We start from the raw sequence: 19,398 nt of genomic DNA on the forward strand, positions 1-19,398 counted from the left end.
GATAAGAGTCTCTATGTGGTAGGATAAGAACCTACGCTTATTCAAAATTGTCTTGGCTTAACTTGGTCTTTTATAGCTTCATAAGAATGATGAAATCATCTTGTCAATGACATGAACATTTGATATTTATTGGAATAGCATTACGTTTATAGATTTGTTGGGGGATATTCAGCATATTTACATTGACTGTTTCTTTTGCAGCCTTCAAAAAAGATTTGCAAATTTATTCAGGAAGGTCTTGCATTTCTTTTATCAGATATATTCTTTTTATCTGAAGTTATCCTGTGAATTTGTGGTCAGCTTGAATGGATTCTTTTATTTTACATTTCTAATTGAATCTTCCTAATCTATAGAAATGATTTTGATTTTGGAATATTGATCTAGTGTCCAGAAATCTGGTTGGAAATCTTGAAATCTTCTTTTTAGTTCTAATTAGCTTGTAGAGCTTCAGTGTTTTGTTTTGTTTATTGCACTGGTTAGGATTTCAAATACAGTGTTGAATAGTAGTGATAGCATCCCTCTTGCGGTGTCTGATTTAGATGAATGTTTCTAAAATTTCACCCACAGTAAGCTGTTATTATAGATGTTTTGGTAGCTAGCTTTTAATAGTATTAGGACCATCCCCTTCCCCACCTTCTTTGTTAAGAGTATCTATCACGATTGGATTTCGAATTTTAGTTAATGCTATATTACTGATCTTATTTCTCCCCTTATTCTGCTAATATGGTAAGTCATACTTATGGACTTCCCAAATCTAAAACATCTGAGATTTACCATCTCTAGTTTGCATTATGAAACATTTTACCAATCAGGTTGGCAAAAATCTGAGGGTTCAATAATCTACTTTTATTGTTGACGTGTTGGGAAAATGGGCTTTATCATGCATTGTTTGTAGAATAAATAATAATTTGTACCAATCCCACAGAGAGCAAATTGGAAGACACCTATCAAAATCTGCAGAATTACAAGTCCACAGATTCTTTGATCCATTGATCCCACTTTTAGAGATACATCCCTCAGACACTTGCACTTGTGTGACATGATGGGTGCACAGTTTTATTCAGTATGGCATCACTTGTAATAATAACAGGTGGGAAACAATCAAACTGTTTACTTGTAGGAAACTAGTTTATGCTCTGACCTTTAGCAATTTAGAGGCATCTGTCATGCTTCCTTCCATCCTGCCATGTGTCATCATCAACATTAGATCCTCCTTGGCAACTCAAGATTTAGCATGTTTGGTACATAGTAGGTTCTAAGTTAATATGTTGAATAAATGAATGTTCAAAACAGTACCCTTTCTCCCCTCTTTTGGAGCTTTCCCCACCTCAGTAAATGGCTCCACTGGGGATTTGCTCAAGCCATATGCCTGGCAATCATCCTTGCCAATGGACCCCATATCCAACCCATACTCAAGTTATATTTGATTTCCAAGATCCATCTTTGTTCCCCTGCCTCAGTTGAAGTCCTTGCCTCTGTCATTGGTCCCTTGCTTCCTTCCTATTTACCTCCAGTCTATGTTGCAAGAAGCCTGAGTGATCTTCATGGAACATAACTAGGAAGACTTACCTCCTCCAGTCCAGATCTTTCAATGTGTGAAAGATCTTCCTATCCTTTAGCTCACCTTCAAGGCCCTGCCTGGCCTTTCCGCACCTCATCCTGCCACCTCGCAATGCTCTAGCTGTATCCTTGCTTTGTTTTCTCAAGCACATCAAGTGTCGGGACTTCTGTCTGAACTCTGTCCTTCCCTGTGCATGGCTGACTCCCACTTATCCTTCAGATCTCAGGCAGAGATCTGCCTTAGCCCCCCATCTTAGCTTCCCCCACTCTAAAGGGGTCTCACCACTATATTCTCTCTTAGTACCACACTCCCTTCCTCCAGACCCCTCATTACATGGCAGTCATACATTGGCTGTCCTGTTCTTGGGATGGTCTAGTGAGTCTCCCTCCACATCCCCTGAGCTCTGCGAGTACCCAGACCCTCTCTGTTTTGTTCAGCCCCCGGCACTTCAGCGTTCAACAGATGTTTGAATGAATGGCTGAATGTTAGTGTTGTGTTTGGCTGTACTTACTTCAGTCTTGTTCTGTGTATAATTTTTACATGTGCAGCCTGATGTCGCCTGGCCCCTCTGCCACCAGGGTCACCTGGTCCCCTCTGTCATTTGTGATCACAGATTGTTTCCAAAACTCCTCCTGATGCTCCAGAGGGAGCTCACCAGCTTGAACATTTGCCCAAGTTTGCTTGAGGACCAGTAGCTCATCTCTTCAAGACAGTGTCTGAGCCTGCAGCCACCTTGCTAGTGGCCTTCTAGTTCCTGTACCAACCCTGGCTGAGGCTGCAACCACTGGAGATGTCTGGGGGTACCTAAGACACTACCACATGGGCTGTCAGCTGGCTTTAGTTGCAATGGCCAGCTTCCTCCAGTTGATGCATGCAATAAATAATCTAGCTTCCTGTGGCTTTCACTTTGGTATTTTGAACATATTTTCTATGTTAATACAGCTTCTTTCATTTTGTAAAAGGGCTGCCTAATATTCAGTCAGCCTTCAAATGGCTACTTAATATTTCCATGATTAATCAATCATAAGAATATCAATAATTAAACAAGTCAAAAGCCTTGCCGATTCCATTGTATTTGTACAAAAATACTAAGATTCCCTTGACCACCTTCTCCTTTCATAAGCTAGCCTAATTTAAAGAAATGTATAGAATAATGAATCTTGTACTTTTTCTGTTGTAAGAATGTCTTGAAAGACTATCCCCTGTTTCTTGGGGAATATGCAGAAATTAAATTGGGGATTTTCCTACCATCTCCCCAGAGAATGTCCCTCCCAGTAAGTAAAAAGCCATTTAGTATTTCCCGTCCATATTCTTACATTATTACTGGAAATGTATTTTACTTCTGTCTCCTCTTCTAGAATGAAAGGTTAAAGATTTTATTACTTTAAGGTCTTTGCTTTTCAGAGAATAAATGTTAAATTGTAAAATAGAGGCAAGGTTTGACAGAAATTCATTCAAGATTTATAAGTATTTTAAACACTTGAAGTTAATTCTCCATACTTTTGAAATAATTTAGTATTTTATTTTTATTTATTTGTTCGTTTGTTTATTTTTAAGATTTGATTTTTGAATGATCTCCACATGGGGCTCAAACTCACAACCTTGAGATCAAGAGTTGCACGCCCCACTGACTGAGCTAGAACAGTGCCCCTAACTTAGTATTTTAAAAATTGGACATTTCATGTTGTTCTTGAGACAAGTCTATGAAAATTGCAATTCCTGGTTATTCCCATCTCTTCCTTACTGTTTTCCTAAACGCTTGAAGGCAGAGAGGGTGGCAGTAGGGGATTTAATAAGAATTTATAGCCATGTATGGGGAGGAGTTGGGTAAAGGAGAAAAAAGGCCTAAGAAGAGCATGTCCTTATTTGTTTAAGCCTTCTTCACTTTGTGAATTTATGGAGGAACTCTGCACTCCAGGAAGCTTGTTCAAGGTAGGGGGAGAGAAAGAAAGCTAAGAAGCAAACATTCATGTTCTCTCTTTTCTCCAGACGAAGCCTCAGAATCATGGCAGGGGCTGTGGTATGGTGCGGTGGAATCATCCAGATAGGTTTGAAATTGTGTATATGCGTTGTGGTGGGTGATGGGTCCTACTGACACACTTGAGTAGGAGCAGTGAGGACAGGTTGCAAGCCCCTGGGGTTGCCCATCTAGTGTGGCCCATGAATCAATGCACAGCTTCGGTTGGGGAGCTTGTCTAAGCCAATGGTCCCAAGATAGGACTCTTGATTCCCCACCTGTAACACATGATACACACAGGAGCCAGAAGTTGCCTCAAGTAGATATGGAGGAGCTGAGAGGACAGAGTAGGGGGCTACTGAACAGGGACCCTGATGACCAGTGGCTTTGCTGGGGTTAGCAGTAACTTGCGTCATTCATGCTATGGCATTCCACGGCCAGCAGACGAGGATACTACCCAAACTAGCCACCTCTTCCCTCATAGCCATGAAGACCACCAGCTTCCCCATACCCTTATCTACCTTTAGAAGGATTAGAGGGAGGGCAGGAATAGTTCTGTCAAGGAGCTGAACTTTAGCTGACCACTTATAAGAAGAGATAATTTACGCCAGAAATGATCAAGGCAGAATAAATTCAGAAGTTAGTTTTGTCTCTCTTTTCCCAGTTAGTATTCAGCATGGAATAGGCTTGTAATACTGTAATTATATAATTATAGCGAAATGAAAAAGTCCTTTTTTGGGGGGTGCAACAGAACTGATTTTGTATGGATTTGAAATTTCTTGCTAAAAAGTGAATAAAAGATAAAATAAAATTTCTTACTTTGGTATTTTTAAAAGATTTATTTATTTATTTATTTATTTATTTATTTGAGAGAGAGAGAGGGAGAGAGATCGTGTGCAGGGGTGGGGGTGTGGAGAAGCAGAGGGCAAGAAAGAGAAACTCAAGCAGATTTCTCACTGAGTGTGGAGCCAGTGCAGGGCTCCAACTCTAGACTCATGAGATCACCACCTGAGCAGAAACCAAGAGACACTTTGCCAACTGTGCCACTCAGTGCCCCATCTTGCTTTGGTTTTTAATTAAAATTTCCCCAAGTATATGTTAAACATTCCATTCCTTAATCCATATAACACATTACATCCTTGGGACTGATCATTATCTTCCTTTGGAGTTTTGCTTTCTGAAGCCAGAACATTGTTCTCACTGGTTTTGGACCATGAGAGGGTGAAGGCTTGCCTCCTGTCTCTCCCATGTTGAGTTCCTTAAACAAGACAAGTGCAGGCCCTTGCTCATGGCTCTGACAAGAACTGAAGGATTGTTCTGTGTTTCCCAAGTACTGACTTTCATCCACTCTTCACTGCACAGAGCCTGTACCCATTTCCACATTTGACTTCCTGTGATGCCCTGTGGATTGGATGTAAGGAGTACATAGCTGCAACATGTCAGCTCGCTACTTGCATTGTCTTTCCTTACCAGAGGACTGCCTAAGACAAGGGCCACATGCCAATGCTATTAAATAACTACCTCACCTCCCTATTCTCTTTTAAGAAAACATAGTGGAAAGGAAGGAAGGATGGATAAAAGGAAGGAAATCCATTTTATATTTAGGGTTCTAAAGCCACCGGCAGTCTCCTTAGGGAATAGTGAAGCTATGTTTAAACACAGCTGGTGGTTATATAGAGATGCTAATGCCATCTCTAGAATATGTAATTGGATGTGTGTGTTGACTAAAGCTTCCTAATTAATTTGCATGAATTAAGAAAAGATGTAGTGGGTTCACAGAAAAATTTTTTTCTGAAGAATCCAGTTTTATAACTTTCAAGGTCATTTGGAAAGGTCGCTTCCTGTGTTACCTTCTCATTGAACATACACTATTGCCTGAGCCAGAGCAAAGGTCCCTGTGGGGACATCTGGAGACAGGCAGCACTTGTGTGAGACATCCTTGTTCAGTCATTTTAATCAAGTATCGACTGAACACTTGTTCTGAATCAGGCATTGAACAAGGCTCCAAGGGCAGAAAATTTAAGAAAGCAGTGAAAGGGTAAGGGTAACAAAAGCTTTCAGATGCTTTCCCAGAATTATGTATAGCACACAAGGTCAGGGCATGAAAGAGGAAGGAGTGATGGTTTCTCTTTGGGGTAAGGGAAGGCTCTGGAAAGATTTGAAGAAGTGACTTGCTTTTGGGCAAAGATGATGGAGGTGTTTGCTGTGCAGTTGTTGGATGGGAAGGAAGCAAGGGGAAGCAGCCCTATGGACCAAGGTCCAGAAGTGTGAAATAATCCTACTTACTAGGAGCTGGAGACAGCTGGCTTGGGCTGGATGCACACACCAAAGAAGAGTCTCTCTCTCTCTCTCTCTCTCTCTCTCTCGTTAAAGATTTATTTATTTATTTATTTATTTATTTATTTATTTATTTATTGAGATGCAGAGAGAGACAGAGGCAGAGACACAGGCAGAGGGAGAAGCAGGCTCCATGCAGAGAGCCCGACGTGGGACTCGATCCAGGAGGTCTCCAGGATCACGCCCTGGGCGGCAGGCGGGGCTAAACCGCTGCGCCACCGGGGCTGCCCCGAGTCTCTTCTTTTTTTAAAGATTTAATTAATTTATTTATTTATGAGAGAGTGAAAGAACACAAGCAGGGGGAGTGGCAGAGGGAGAGGGAGAAGCAGGCTCCCTGCTTAGCAGGGACTCCCCCCCCCCCCCCTCCCGCCGATGGGGCTTGATCCCAGGACCCTGGGATCATAACCTGAGCTAAGGGCAGATGCTTAACCTACTGAGCCACCCAACTACCCAGGAGCATCCCTTCTTGAATAAAACCTTATCATTAAAAAAAGGTCATCTCCTTATGGACGTTTGCCTGCAGCTCACTGTCAGAACATGATCACATGGGGAGCTGTACATGTTTAACCAAGCAAAATCCAGATTTGTTATTCAAGGGAAGAATGGATATTGGGCAATCACCTAGTCATATTGACTGTGATGAGTTTGCTGTTTTATTATTATTATTACATGATGTTGGAGCATTTACTTCTTCAGGCCTCAATTTCCTCATCTCTAAAATGGGGTGAGTAGGGACTACCTAGAAGGATTATTTTGGGAACTAGAAATGATGGATATAAAGCATCCAGGACATAGCAGGTATTCAATAAATAGTAGGGTGAGGTTCATGTTCCCCTCCCTTTGGTTCCTCTCCTTTACTCTCTTCTTCTTCTTCTTCTTCTTCTTCTTCTTCTTCTTCTTCTTCTTCTTCTTCTTCTTCTTCTTCTTCTTTCTTCTTCTTCCTCTTCTTCTTCTTTCTTCTTCCTTCTCCTTATTCTTATTCTTATTCTTATTCTTCAAATACATGCCTCACTTTCCTCCTCTTTAGTTTTAGAGTATATAGAAATATCTGGAAAGCCTGGAGACTGTATTTTAGTTTAAAATTAAAATTCTCGGGATCCCTGGGTGGCGCAGCGGTTTGGCGCCTGCCTTTGGTCCAGGGCGCGATCCTGGAGACCTGGGATCGAATCCCACGTCAGGCTCCCGGTGCATGGAGCCTGCTTCTCCCTCCGCCTGTGTCTCTGCCTCTCTCTCTCTCTGTGACTATCATAAAAAAAAAAAAAAATAAATAAAATAAAATAAAATTAAATTAAAATTCTCCATCCTGCCAGATAGTTCATGTTGTCTTTGCTCTGCAATTAGGTGACATCTTTTGTGAAAACATCATGCGGTGTTCATAATGATTTGTCTTCAGCCATTAACATCAAAAAAGATGTAATTAATGCTTGAATTAAATGTCATCAGAAATAACCCACTGAGATTCATTGAGAATGTGTCTGAAGAAGTCAGTAGAATTAGATAGGTTGTTTGAATTCTCAATGAAAGGGAAATAGAATTTATTAAGTGAGTGACTTACATAAGGTACAGTGTTAGGTTCTTTACCTACTTTATTTAATATTTTCAAAGGCCTCTTGAGTTAAGCATTATTATTATTTGTTCTTCTGTTATGGACTGAATGTTTGTGTCCCCAAACTTCGTATGTTGAAATCTAACCTCCAATGTGATTGTATTAGGAGATGGACCTTTGGGAAATAATGAGGTCCTTAGGTGAAGCCCTAATGAATGGAGTTAGTGTCCTCATAAGAGACCCCAGAGAGCTCCCTTGCTCATTCCACCATGTGAGGACATAGCAAGCAAAATGGCATCTCCGAATTAGGTAGGGGGTTCTCATCTCGCAATTTGATATTGGATTGCTTGACTTCTAGAACTGTGAGAAATAAATTTCTGTTGTTTGTAAGCCACCCCGTTAGATGAAGAAACTGAGCATATTTAAAAAAAAAAGATTTTTATTTATTTATTCATGAGAGACACACAGAGAGTGAGAGAGAGGGGGGGGGGCAGGGAGAAGCAGGCTCCACGCAGGGAGCCTGATGGGGAACTCGATCCTGGGTCTCCAGGATCAGGCTCTGGGCTGAAGGCTCGCTAAACCGCTGGGCCACCCGGGCTGCCCAAAATTGAGCATATTAATTTGAATTGTATTTGCTTGCTTGTAACGGAAATAATAGTAGTTTAAATGAGGTGCAAGTTTGTCTTGTCTCTTGTGTAAAAGATATTCAGTGTTCATGAAGATATAGATTTTCTTAGAGGCTAGCCAGTCTGGCTCTTGGCGGATGCACAGAGCCAAGTTGTAACCCAGCTATCCTAAGACCAGAACTTGAAGTCTTGACCACAATGCAGGCTGCATCTTGCAGGTCGATATATAAAAAGATCCAAACATTTAGGTTGTAGGCAGCCTCCATAGCTAATTTATAATGTATTATGAACATGTGCCATGAATGGTTTATTTATTCAATGTCATACTATCTTTTTTAAAAAATTAAAAAGATGTTTAGTGTTCAAGAGTTAGTCCTAGAACAGCAACTCCATAGTCAATGCACTCAGGCTTCTCCAGTCTTTCTGCTCTTCCACTGGCTTCCCCTGCGGTGTTGAGCCATGATCCAAGATGGCTGCTGTGCCTAAGAATAGATGCTAGATGGTAGTTTGTGCACATTTTTACCTTCACTAGACAATCCTAAATTGTTACATATTAGTTATAGAAAAGATCACAATCTTTTCAATCACGTGTGGAACATTGTAAAATATTGACTATGAACTAGGCCACAGAGCAAATCTCAACACATATCAGAGTCATTATTGCACAGGCCACTTTCTCTAACTAGAAGGCATTTAAATTAGAAGTTAATGTACAGTTGAAAATTTTGTGACAGATTAAAAAAAATAATGGATGAATCAAAGAAGAACTCAGCTATATTCAAAATGAAGTGAAAATGACTTATAGTCATATTTCTGGTATACAGCTAAAGTTGTACTTAATGGAAAAGTTATAACCATAAAAGCATATGTGAGAAGTGTTTGACTCAAGAATAGAGGAGGAGCACGAGGCTGGCTCAGTCAGAAGAGTATGCGACTCTTGATCTCAAAGTCATGAGTTTGAGCCCCACAGTGGGTGCAGAGATTACTTAAAAAATAAATAAACTTCGGGCACCTGAGTGGCTCAGAGTAAGTGTCTGCCTTCAGCTCAAAACATGATCTCCAGATCCTAGGATTGAGCTCTGTGTTGGGCTCCCAGCTCAGTGGGGAATGTGCTTCTCCTTTTCCCTGTACTTCTCCTTCTTCTTGTGCTCTCTCTCTCTCAAACGAATAAGTAAAATTTTTTTTAAAAAACTTAAAGAATAGAGAAAAAAAGACACAAGCCGAAAAAAAAATGAAGAAAAGAAATAATAAATGTCTACAGAAATTAATGAACTAGAAAAAAATAGAGAAAGAAACAAGCAAGAAAACCAAGAGCTTGCTTTTGAAAAGAATAATAAAGTCGGATAACTGCTGGCAAGATGACTCAAGAAAAATGAGACAAGATGCAAATATATGAATTATAAAGGGGGTTGTAACTATAAATTTATCACGGATTTTAAAAGCCATAAGAATACTATAAATAATGTGTATATCTGTAAAACTTAAACAAAATGAATGATTTTTCCAAGTATATAAATCTGAACAGTATGTAAGATATGATCCTGCTTTTTATTAACTATATATTTATATGTAGCTATTGTAAAAGGAAAAGATGTTCAAATATTTTGTGTTAACTATGGGATACAAATTTAGGAATTTTTATTGTTTTTATCCATCCAAGTTTTCTAATTTTCAACAGTAAATATAGATTTTAAAACCCACTAAGGGCTGGTTGGGAAGGGATGGAGGAGGGTCACACTACCTCCAGGACACTCGGAGTTTATATTCTAGTGTCCTTTCATGGGCCTCTTGCTCTGGCAGGGACACCATGCTGTATGATATTCCCCAACCCATTCTCTACTCTTCCTTCTGGAGTGAGCTGTTTCTCCAACTTACAGGCTTTCTCACCCTGGGACATAGACCCTTGCATCTATGCAGCCATATCCCGTCCTAGGCCCATTTCCAGTCCTTCAAAGTCCAACCTTTCTGGGAGAAGAGGGTTGAGCACAGGAGGCACAGATAGTGATGGGTCTGGTCAAAGGACCTGGGATGTTGGAGTCACACAGACACACAGATATGGATTTATATCCCTTGTTTGCCTCTTTCTGGCTTTATGGAGTTCGTCCTGTTCCTTAGCTTCTCTCATCTTTAGTTTGTTGGTGATGATGCTATGTTCTAAAATGAGGTGAAGTGTATGAAGCAACCACCATGTAATGGATGCTCAGTAAACGTGAGTTCTTTCCTCCACTGTTTTACTGTGGTTGTAACTAATTTACTAGTAAGCTTGGAGTGTTGGGAAAGGATGATTCGCGTGTGTGTTGCTATTGCTTAGCACGTGGGGCTTAGTATTCCTAAACTGGAGCATTGTTGGGGGGCAGAGTTGGAGAGGCAGGGAGTATACGCAATTAATCAGATACCCCAGCAACTAAATGCTGGGTTTCTGCTAGCAGGAGAAATAGTAGTTAGAGACTTTCCATAGACTATAAACATTTTACTAGGGGAAAGGGGTTATGAATTTTCATCTGCTTGCCCAGGAAGAATGTCAAGGTCCACAGAAGGGAACTGCTTTTGCTTTAGGGAACCACACACGGAGGATAGCAGGAGGTGAGACTGCCTCCTGCTGGACTTGTTGGGGAAAGGCAGAGGGTGAGAAAATTCCTGCAATGAGAATTTGAGAACTTTTCCCTGTGCTGGGGGAAGAGATGGCTGGGTGACAATCTGGCCATGCATGGAGTGAGCCAAGGCATCAGTTAAGTGGGTGGGAACTGAGAATTCAGTCAGAGCAGGAATTCAGAATCACAGCTCTTACTCCATGCCAGTCATTTTTAAAAATTTAGGGCAGGTGCTAGATTTTCTGCTATTTGTGATGAATGCCTGAACCATTTGGGAAAAGAGGATTCCAGAAAACTGGAGAAATTGGTGGGTGTCTGGGTTGGCCATGAAAAGTTGAGTAACATTGTCTCCATGTGCTAGGAGTCTAAAGAAATGACTCCTACAGGTTAGTCCTGGAGTGTTTCATCGCTTCCCACGAGAGCAGAGACTTGCACTGAACTTTGCCACATTGTGCAGAACTTGGGTAAGAGTTTGACAGATCTTTAAGAGTCTTGCGATGAATCAGACCCTAAAAATCAACTTTAGCTTCTGGTTGGTTGAAAAAATGCCTGTTTGCCCTAAGGGTTTCTTTGGGTACTCTTGACCATGTCCTTCTCTGCAAGTTTGGAAATTCCTCTTCTAAGAGGCTGTTCCTCCGCCCACCTCTCTGGCTGCCTCTGTTGTTCTTTTCCCTTGCCCCTCTCCGGTAGTTTGAACATAGTGACTCTTCCTGGCAGCCTTCCCCAGCCCAACTCCTCGCTCAGTTCATACTCACCACATCCATTCCCAAGGCTGTGCCTCTTCCATGAGTTGAAGGACTCACAAGTTGATGGCCGTAGCTGCTGTGTTTTGGGTGCCCACTTCCCCATGAATGTCCTGAGTGCCTTCAAGTCACCATATCCCAGACAATGAGATGATCTCCCTCTCTCTCATCTATTTAGATGACTGATGGGCTGATGGCCATGACAGGGCTCCCAGTCCCCAGGATTAGATCCTTCACGATGACAGTTAACTCTTGTCCTGCCTCATCACTTGCATCTGGCCACCCTCGCTTCTCCCACACTGCAGTGCAGACAGAGTGGGCTCTCAGGCGGACTGTAGTTGACCCTCTGTGTCTTTCTTAGGTATCAACCATTCCCATCCCTCCACTAACTCTTATCTCTGACTGTCCAAACACTTAGGGTGAGATGTGATGTTTGTCCCCATGATTCTCTACCTGCTTCCCCACCCCAGCATATTGTCCTTCTCCTGTGAGCCCTCCAGGCCAATTTACCCACACATTCTCATGTTGCAGAACTGCTGTCTTTGTATCCCACTTACTGACATCTATGTAATATTCCTCCTTTACACTGTAAGCTCCTTGTTAGCAGGATGTTAACCTGAACCATCCCCTTAACTCCCTCAGGATCTGGTACATATTTGGGCCCAATAAGTGGGTTTAGTGGCTGTCAACACCCCTTGTACATCCTTGGCTGCCTGTCTACCCAGATTGTGGATAACTCTCTTGAGGACCGTGATGATTCAGCTCTGCGTCCCTGACAGCAGCTGAGCACTGTGCTCGCTTGACCAAAATATATGTCTTTAACTGAATGGTTGAAGATGACCCCATTAATCACTTCCTGTTTATTGTACCTCGAAGAACTGCAACATTAAAAGTTTTGGATAAAGCAGTTTTGGATAAAGCGGGTGAACCTTTATCCAAAGGATAAAGAGGGGTTAGAGATGGAGGAGGGATTCTAGGAGAATGTAGTGTGACAGGAGAGGAAGCCTTTAGATGGAGAGAGGGATCAAAGAAGACAACTGGTTTGATAGCATGGAGGTCTCTGGGAGGCTATGGAAAACCATTTTTCTTTGGAAGGAAAGGAACAGAAGCCAGATTGAAGTACAACCAAGGGAGTTCGATGTCATGACCCTGAGATCATGATTTGAGCCTAAGTCAAGAGTCAGGTGCTGAACCGACTGAGCTACCCAGGCTCCCACAGTGAATTTTGACATGCATGTGCACCCAAAGCGATCCCTCTCAGATCCAGACTCAGAACATTCTCTGGCCTCAACAGGCTCCTGGTGCCCTTTCCTAGCCGGACTTCACCTTTTCTAAACATAGCTATGTTCTGATTTCTAGAACTGTAGACTAGCTTTGCCTATTTTTGAACCTCATGTAAATTGAATCAGGCAGCTTGTATTCCTTTGTGCGCCACTTTTTTTGTTCAAGATTATGTTTATGAAATGCAAACATGTTGATCGTTCTTTTTCATTGCTATGTAGTAATTTTGTATGAATGATGATTACAATTTTAGTACCTAAACATTATTATTATATTTTAGAGAAAACGCCTTCCCTAAACCTAGACTATTATTTTGCCACAAATATGTTTGATTTTGTAATATTTTTCTTACACTAAATGGGTCACTAAAACATAAGTGAAAATGTATCCATTTTCAGAAAACATGATTAAAAACTGTGCAAATAAAAATCAATAAACTCTTAATTTAGTTCCTTTCCATAGAGTTGGACAAGAAGTTGATCTTCTAGAGTCAGGGTGTAGGACAAGGCTGAATGTTAATATTGGACTATGGGAGTAGCAGGGAGTAGCCTCCTTGAGTAGAAAGGTCCCCACCTCATGTGCTGTTTTATTTCTCCCCACTGCTCCTTGCTGCAATGATTTCTAGTGAGATGAGTCAAAAAACGACTAAGGAGGGTCCCAGACTCTCCAAGAACCAGAAGTTTTCAGAGCACTTCAGCATACATTGCTGCCCGCCATTCACCTTCCTCAACTCCAAACGTGAGATCGTGGATCGGAAATACAGCATCTGTAAAAGTGGCTGCTTCTACCAGAAGAAAGAAGAGGACTGGATCTGCTGTGCCTGCCAGAAGACCAGGTAAGTGGTCTGCGCTGCCCTGGGCATCTGCCGGTGCGGCCTGCGGTCTCGCTCCACGCCCCCGCCTGCTCTGCTCTGCGATTTCTGGGCTGCTCGTCCCCCAACGCCCTGCAGTCCGCTCCCCGTTAGACTCTGCCGCTGGAAGGTGCTGCAGGGCGATCGGAAGGTGGGAGGGGGAGCAGGGCCTGCCTCCCGGTTTCCAGCTCCTGTCAGCATCCCTTAAGCAGCAGAGGAGAGCCATGGCTCCAGCCTCCAGCTTCTTTTGGCCCCCTCAGCACCAGCCGCCGTGCAACGTCCCCTCAGAGGCCCAAGCACCAGCCAGCTGCACCCCCCGCCGTGGTCAGAGCACCGGCCAAGCCACGGTCCCCTCCGGCCAAGCCACGGTCCCCTCCGAGGTTCGAGCGTCAACCACGCCCCCGCCCAGAGGTCCGACCACCACCAGCCAAGCAGCGCCCCCCTCAGAAGTCCAAGCAGCCGCCGCGCAGCAGCCCCCAGAGAGGGCCAGGCACCAGCCGTGGGGGGTCCCCCATCAAAGCTTCTAGGTTCTGGTAACACCATCTCTTCCCTTTTGTTCCCCCAGCCCTAAGGTTAGTAGCTGCCTCATGTATTTACTAACATCTGGGTTACCTCAATGGTGCTCTCTTGGCCTTACCAAACCTGTGTCAATTCCCTGCATTAAATCCCCTCATTTGAAATAACTAGTGTGGCTTGTGTTTTCCTCATAGAGCTGCGGGTACAGGACTTCCGATGGCAGTATCAGTTGCTTCTTTTGTCTAGGAGGACTTGATCAGTTGATTAATTTATCAACTCAGAGATCCACCCCAGTAATAGATTGTGTAAATGAGGCCCTCCCTCACTGTGCCTCAGAGAGAGGAGGAAGAGTGATGAGGGAACAGGTTCAGCCAATTCATGCACCCATCCAGCTGACATTTCATCTGATGTTAATCTCAGTGGCAAGATCCTTCATTCATTCACTTATTAAGTCATTCAACAAACTTGATTGCATACCATAGAGTTCCATACATCATACAGGGGGATGGGACTATAGCAGTGAACAAGCCAGGTTGTGACTCACCAGGATGAAACAAGAGAATAGTTGGTCACTATGTGGGGCGTGATTGCCTTAAAATTGTCATAATCAGCAAGTATATGGAGCTATGGGAACCTGGAGCAGGGCTCTGCCCATCTGGGGTCTCACAGAGGAGGTTAGGCTAGGATAAGCAGAGAATAAAAGGAGGTCATGCAGAGACAAAAGGTGAGCCATAGACATGTTTTTGTCTGTCCCATCTGAGACTGGTCAGCTTTTCTCTTTTTTTTTTAATTTTTATTATTTTTATTTTATTTTATTTATTTTATTTTATTTTTTAAAAGATTTATTTATTCATTCAGAGAGAGCAAAGAGAGAGGCAGAGACACAGGCAGAGGGAGAAGTAGGCTCCCTGCAGGGAGCCCGATGTGGGACTCATCCGGGGTCTCCAGGATCACGCCCTGGGCTGTAGGCGGCGCTAAACCGCTGCGCCACCAGGGCTGCCCCTCTTTTTAAAAATAGGCTTCATTTTTAGGTCAGTTTTAGGTTCACAGCAAAATTGAGTGGAAGGTACAGAGACTTCCCTCCCTGCTCAAACACATGGCAGGCCAATCTTTTAGTTCTTTTAATATTTGGAAATTAAGCAGTTTTGCAGATTAATAGTGGGTACTAATTATATTTGAGATTCTCATACCTACTCTGCTTAGCATGTTACTGTGTGCGCATGTCATGGGCTGTTGAATGACTTACAGGGGAATCAACTGAGGAGCATGTTAAAGATGCCCCCGGAGAATCTAATTCCTTGCGTCACCGATGAGGTCTGGAGATCTGCATTTCCAACAAGCAGCACCTCCACCCCAGCATAGTGACACAGGTGGTACACAGACCACCCTTTGAGAAGCACTGATTTAAACCATCCATAAATAAATGATCCACATTATCTGTAATGTGCAGTAAAGACACGTGGAAGGGGCCACACGTATGACGAAAAGTAAAAGCCTTAAAAAGATGCAAGATAAAGTGAGGTTAATTTGTGAAGGAGGTAAGAGGCCTCCAGTCTCTAACCCTGGAACAGGAAGTTGCATGCTAAGTTATTTAGTCATTAACTAGTCATTAATTAATTAACTAGTCTCCCAAGGGGCCTAAGTCCAAGAGGGCTGGCCAGGTAAGATAGGAAGTGTGAGAAGCAGGGGAAACTAAATAGATGCAAGGCATGTCATCTGTGGGGGTGCCTTCAAGCCACCATTTGCAGCGAGTTGCGTGATGGCTGCTTGGATGGCTGGGAGTTCAAGCAGTACACAGACAGGAGATGGACGACCGTTAAGGCCAGCTTTATCTGTCTGCACCCAGCCTGCTGGTTTGATTCACCTAAACTCCAGAGACATCCTAATTAATGTTGGCGTAACTTGATTTCCTGTTAACTGTTCTCAGTGGGTATCAGGCCGTCTTTGCCTCCTCAGTCCTGGTTGCTCACCCGGGAAAGGGGACCCAAAAGCCTCCGTTTATAATGTTCCACTACATAGAGGATGGACCATTGGAGTTCTTCCCGAGATACTTATTTTTCCTTCTCAGATTTCCAAAGGTCCTGAGGAAAAGCATTAGAGCCATTGCTTCACCATGTTATTTATTCCCTCTGTTGATACTGGTTAACTATCCCAAGTCAAAGGGGTGGGAGGAGTGCTAATGGGGAAAAAATTCACTCTTAAGCAGAGCTACTAAATTGCACTTGGAGAAAGGGTCAAAGAAGAGTTTCTGAAACAGACTTGCTTTCTGAAACGGTGCCATTCCTGAGTTCTGACCTTTAAAGATAAAACAAAAATTGACAAAGGCCTTTTGAATCCTTACTAATTCCCTTGGATAGATCTCAAAAACCAGAGAATATTTATATCTTAGGACCTGATTGGTATAATTCCATGCAGCCTAATTGAACATGGTAGAGTTCTTGTATCTGATGGGAGGAAACCCTGGCATCTCCCTCTTAATTTATTTTACCCTCAATTCCTCAAAATTTTAGGATTTCACAGGTCATCTTTGCCTTTAGGGTTAACACATGTTTCCTGGGCCAACCTTCTTTTGGTTCCTTGGTGTTTTGCTTTAGGAGCATGGGATCTGTGGTTTTGTGACTGATTTGGGGCAAGTCACACAACTTTGAGCATTGTGATGTATGCCTTTGACTCATTCCTTCACAAAATGTCTTGTACCAAATTGAGCCCTGCACATCAGAAACTTGGAGGACCAATCTATTTCTACATGTATTTGCAAACTTATTCATCAAGACTATGTGCACAGCACTGCTCCAAGCTCTGGGCAATCAAAGGAAATGATATATGCCCCTGGACCAGCTGCTTGTGGTATTTATGAGTGCCCCCCGCCCACCCCATGTGATGCTGCTCTTCCCTCCAAGAATCACCCCAAGCTTGGCTGCTTCCATACTGCCTGCTCCCTGCCTCGTCCCTCTTCTCCTCCAGCCACTTTTTTTGCTCTCTTGTCTCACTTCGGCAGATGATAAAATCAAAGCCCAGGAAAGTAACTGATTACTAGAGGGTTAAGGTTCTAAGTGGCTTCACGTTCTCCACAGAATTTGGTCTTTTGGAGACAGAGCGCTTTAGTTTTGACTCTCAAATTGAAACAAGCAGGGTTTGGTGTTTTACTGACCATGCATTGTCCTGAGCTAGGCATGGTAGTGCATTGCCTCTGAAGGTTAGGACAAGTACACCCACTGAATGACTACGTGCTCGTTACATTGGTAATGGAGTAGAAACCACTCTACTTTTCCTTTGTACTGTAGAAGAAGATATATGTGTCAAACAACAATGCAATTATAAACACTTACATACTTGATGAGCTAGAATTTACTTCTGAAGAGCACTGACCCAGAGCAATTACTCTGATGGTCTGAGAGTGTGCACTGACAGAACCAGGTATTGGGGCTAAGATTCAACTGTCAGGGGTACCTGCCTGCTTTTTAGGTGTGCAGGCCCAAATTATTTCAGACTCTTTCTATGACATGACTTGTCCTCACCTTGTCCTTCCTGATGCCAAAAGGTACACTGCATTTTGTTCTTCTGGAAAACCGTGGATCATTTTCTCTTTCCTTGTGCAGGACTGACTAAACTTCTGGTCCCTTTTCTGAGCTCTCTTTGTATTTACAGAAGCAAAAAACCTACTCTGTACTCCTTTCTTACATGCTTGTGGAAAAATCCCACCCAGGCATGTATTAGGCTTAATTGCATCCCAGTGTTTATGCCCTGGCGATCTATTTTTGGTCTCTCATCAGCCAAACAGAATCGGAAATTCATCATTTCTCAGATAATGCCAGGGTTAGGGAAAAGGCCTGAGCACTTTGCTCTTTGATCAGGTTCTGGCTCTGCCTGCCTCTCAGGTCACATTATTGCTTTTATGAGTTTCGATGACTGAACTCTTGAGTTTTGCCCTAAGTCATAAATCCCTTCCTGTCCAGAAGCAGGCTTCTATACATTGTGCTGGTCCCCATAGCACAGGGCCTGTGCAGAGCAGGTATTCGCAGAGGCCTGGGTTAGCCAGAGAGACCTCTGGTCTGATGAGCTGTTTGTGCTCTTCCATTCTGATGTCCTTAGTCTGGAGCACATGGTTAACGACTCTCTGTAACAGACTTAATGCCATTGTTGCCCATCCTCCGGCCACATTCATTCCACAAATCCCTCACATAGATCAAGCTGATGATCCACGTGTACTACTCTGGCTTCCAGCTGCTGAGATGAGTCATGGATACAGAGAGCTGCTGAGTACAGCTAGGAAAAGCCTCTAGCCTTAAGGGTTGGTGCTAGCATGAATGGATGAGCACAATGGATGAGCACCTGTGTCTCTCCAGGCTAGTTTGCCTCCACAAGCCCCAACATGTCAGGATATGCATCTGTCTTTCGATCCTTCCTGTCAGCCCTGGAGGAGGAAGCATTTTTTCCTGATCAGATCAACCCTTCCTTCCTTCCACTCAAGTGTGATCTTCTTTCCTCTACTCGTGTTTCCTCCAGGGTCTTACTGTACCTCCCTGACAACTTTAGCCTTTTTCTAGTGTCTAAAGAGAAAGCACTTCAGCTTTTAAACATGTCCAGCTATCTCTTAATGACTGAGTTCACCTCTGGTCCCTGTTTTGTCTCTCCTTTTCTCAAACAAATTTTTAAAAATAGTGTAAATTCATCACCTTAACTTTTCTACATTGCATTTACTCTTCAACTTACTGTGCTCTGATTCTTCCCCATAGCACTTCACTGGAATTTCTCCTGTGCAGGTTCCTCCAGGAGCAACCATGCAAGGGCAGGCAGTTTGGGAGGCAAAGGAAATGCTGGAGGAACGGGGAAATGAGGAAGGGAAGCAGCTGATAGAGAGTGTGTTATCAAACCAGTTCTCACTGTGGGCTCCTGGGGCTTAATCCTGCTAGGGAGCCCTAGGAGCCAGTGTAGGAGTGCACTCAGTTTTCCTATCCAATCAGCAGGTGAAAGAGCTGGGATATTTATACAACCACGTCCTGTCAGTCATTAGTCAACCAATGCTGCTTTAAGGGTAGAGATGTTAATTCGTTGACCTTCTGGCCTGCCAAGCAAAGTGGGCTACAGCAGCAGGAAATAGCCCACAGGCAGAGAAAGGCATCTGGAAATTTGGCCAGTGTGCACACAGTGGTAAGAGGAAGGGGTCATAGGCAAGGCATCAGCAGCATCTGCTCTAACAGCTTACCTATGGTTTTTGTTACTTTACTTTTTTTTTTTTGAAGATTTTATTTATTTATAAGAGACAGATAGAGAGAGAGAGAGAGAGAGAGAGAGAGAGACAGGCAGAGACACAGGCAGAGGGAGAAGCAGGCTCCATGCAGGGAGCCGGATACAGGACTCAATACCGGGACCCCAGGACCATGCCCTGG

At 43.2% G+C, this 19,398-nt stretch overlaps 1 protein-coding gene across 2 annotated transcripts in view; it reads left to right on the forward strand.

Moving 5' to 3' along the window:
• Positions 1-19,398, forward strand: part of LOC121479092 (myelin associated oligodendrocyte basic protein) — a 50,128-nt gene that overhangs the window by 10,460 nt on the left and 20,270 nt on the right. The window contains exons 3-4 of one of the 2 annotated variants that reach the window (XM_041734606.1): positions 13,268-13,477; positions 13,753-14,025. In XM_041734606.1, the coding sequence (XP_041590540.1) occupies positions 13,272-13,477; positions 13,753-14,025 (479 nt within the window). In that variant the 5' untranslated portion in view covers positions 13,268-13,271. Of the gene's footprint in view, positions 1-13,267; positions 13,478-13,752; positions 14,030-19,398 lie in introns of those variants that run through there. The other variant, XM_041734605.1, reaches the window with a different exon arrangement.

This window comes from Vulpes lagopus, chromosome 19 (assembly GCF_018345385.1).
Source record: "Vulpes lagopus strain Blue_001 chromosome 19, ASM1834538v1, whole genome shotgun sequence".
NCBI classification, from domain to species: Eukaryota; Metazoa; Chordata; class Mammalia; order Carnivora; family Canidae; genus Vulpes; species Vulpes lagopus.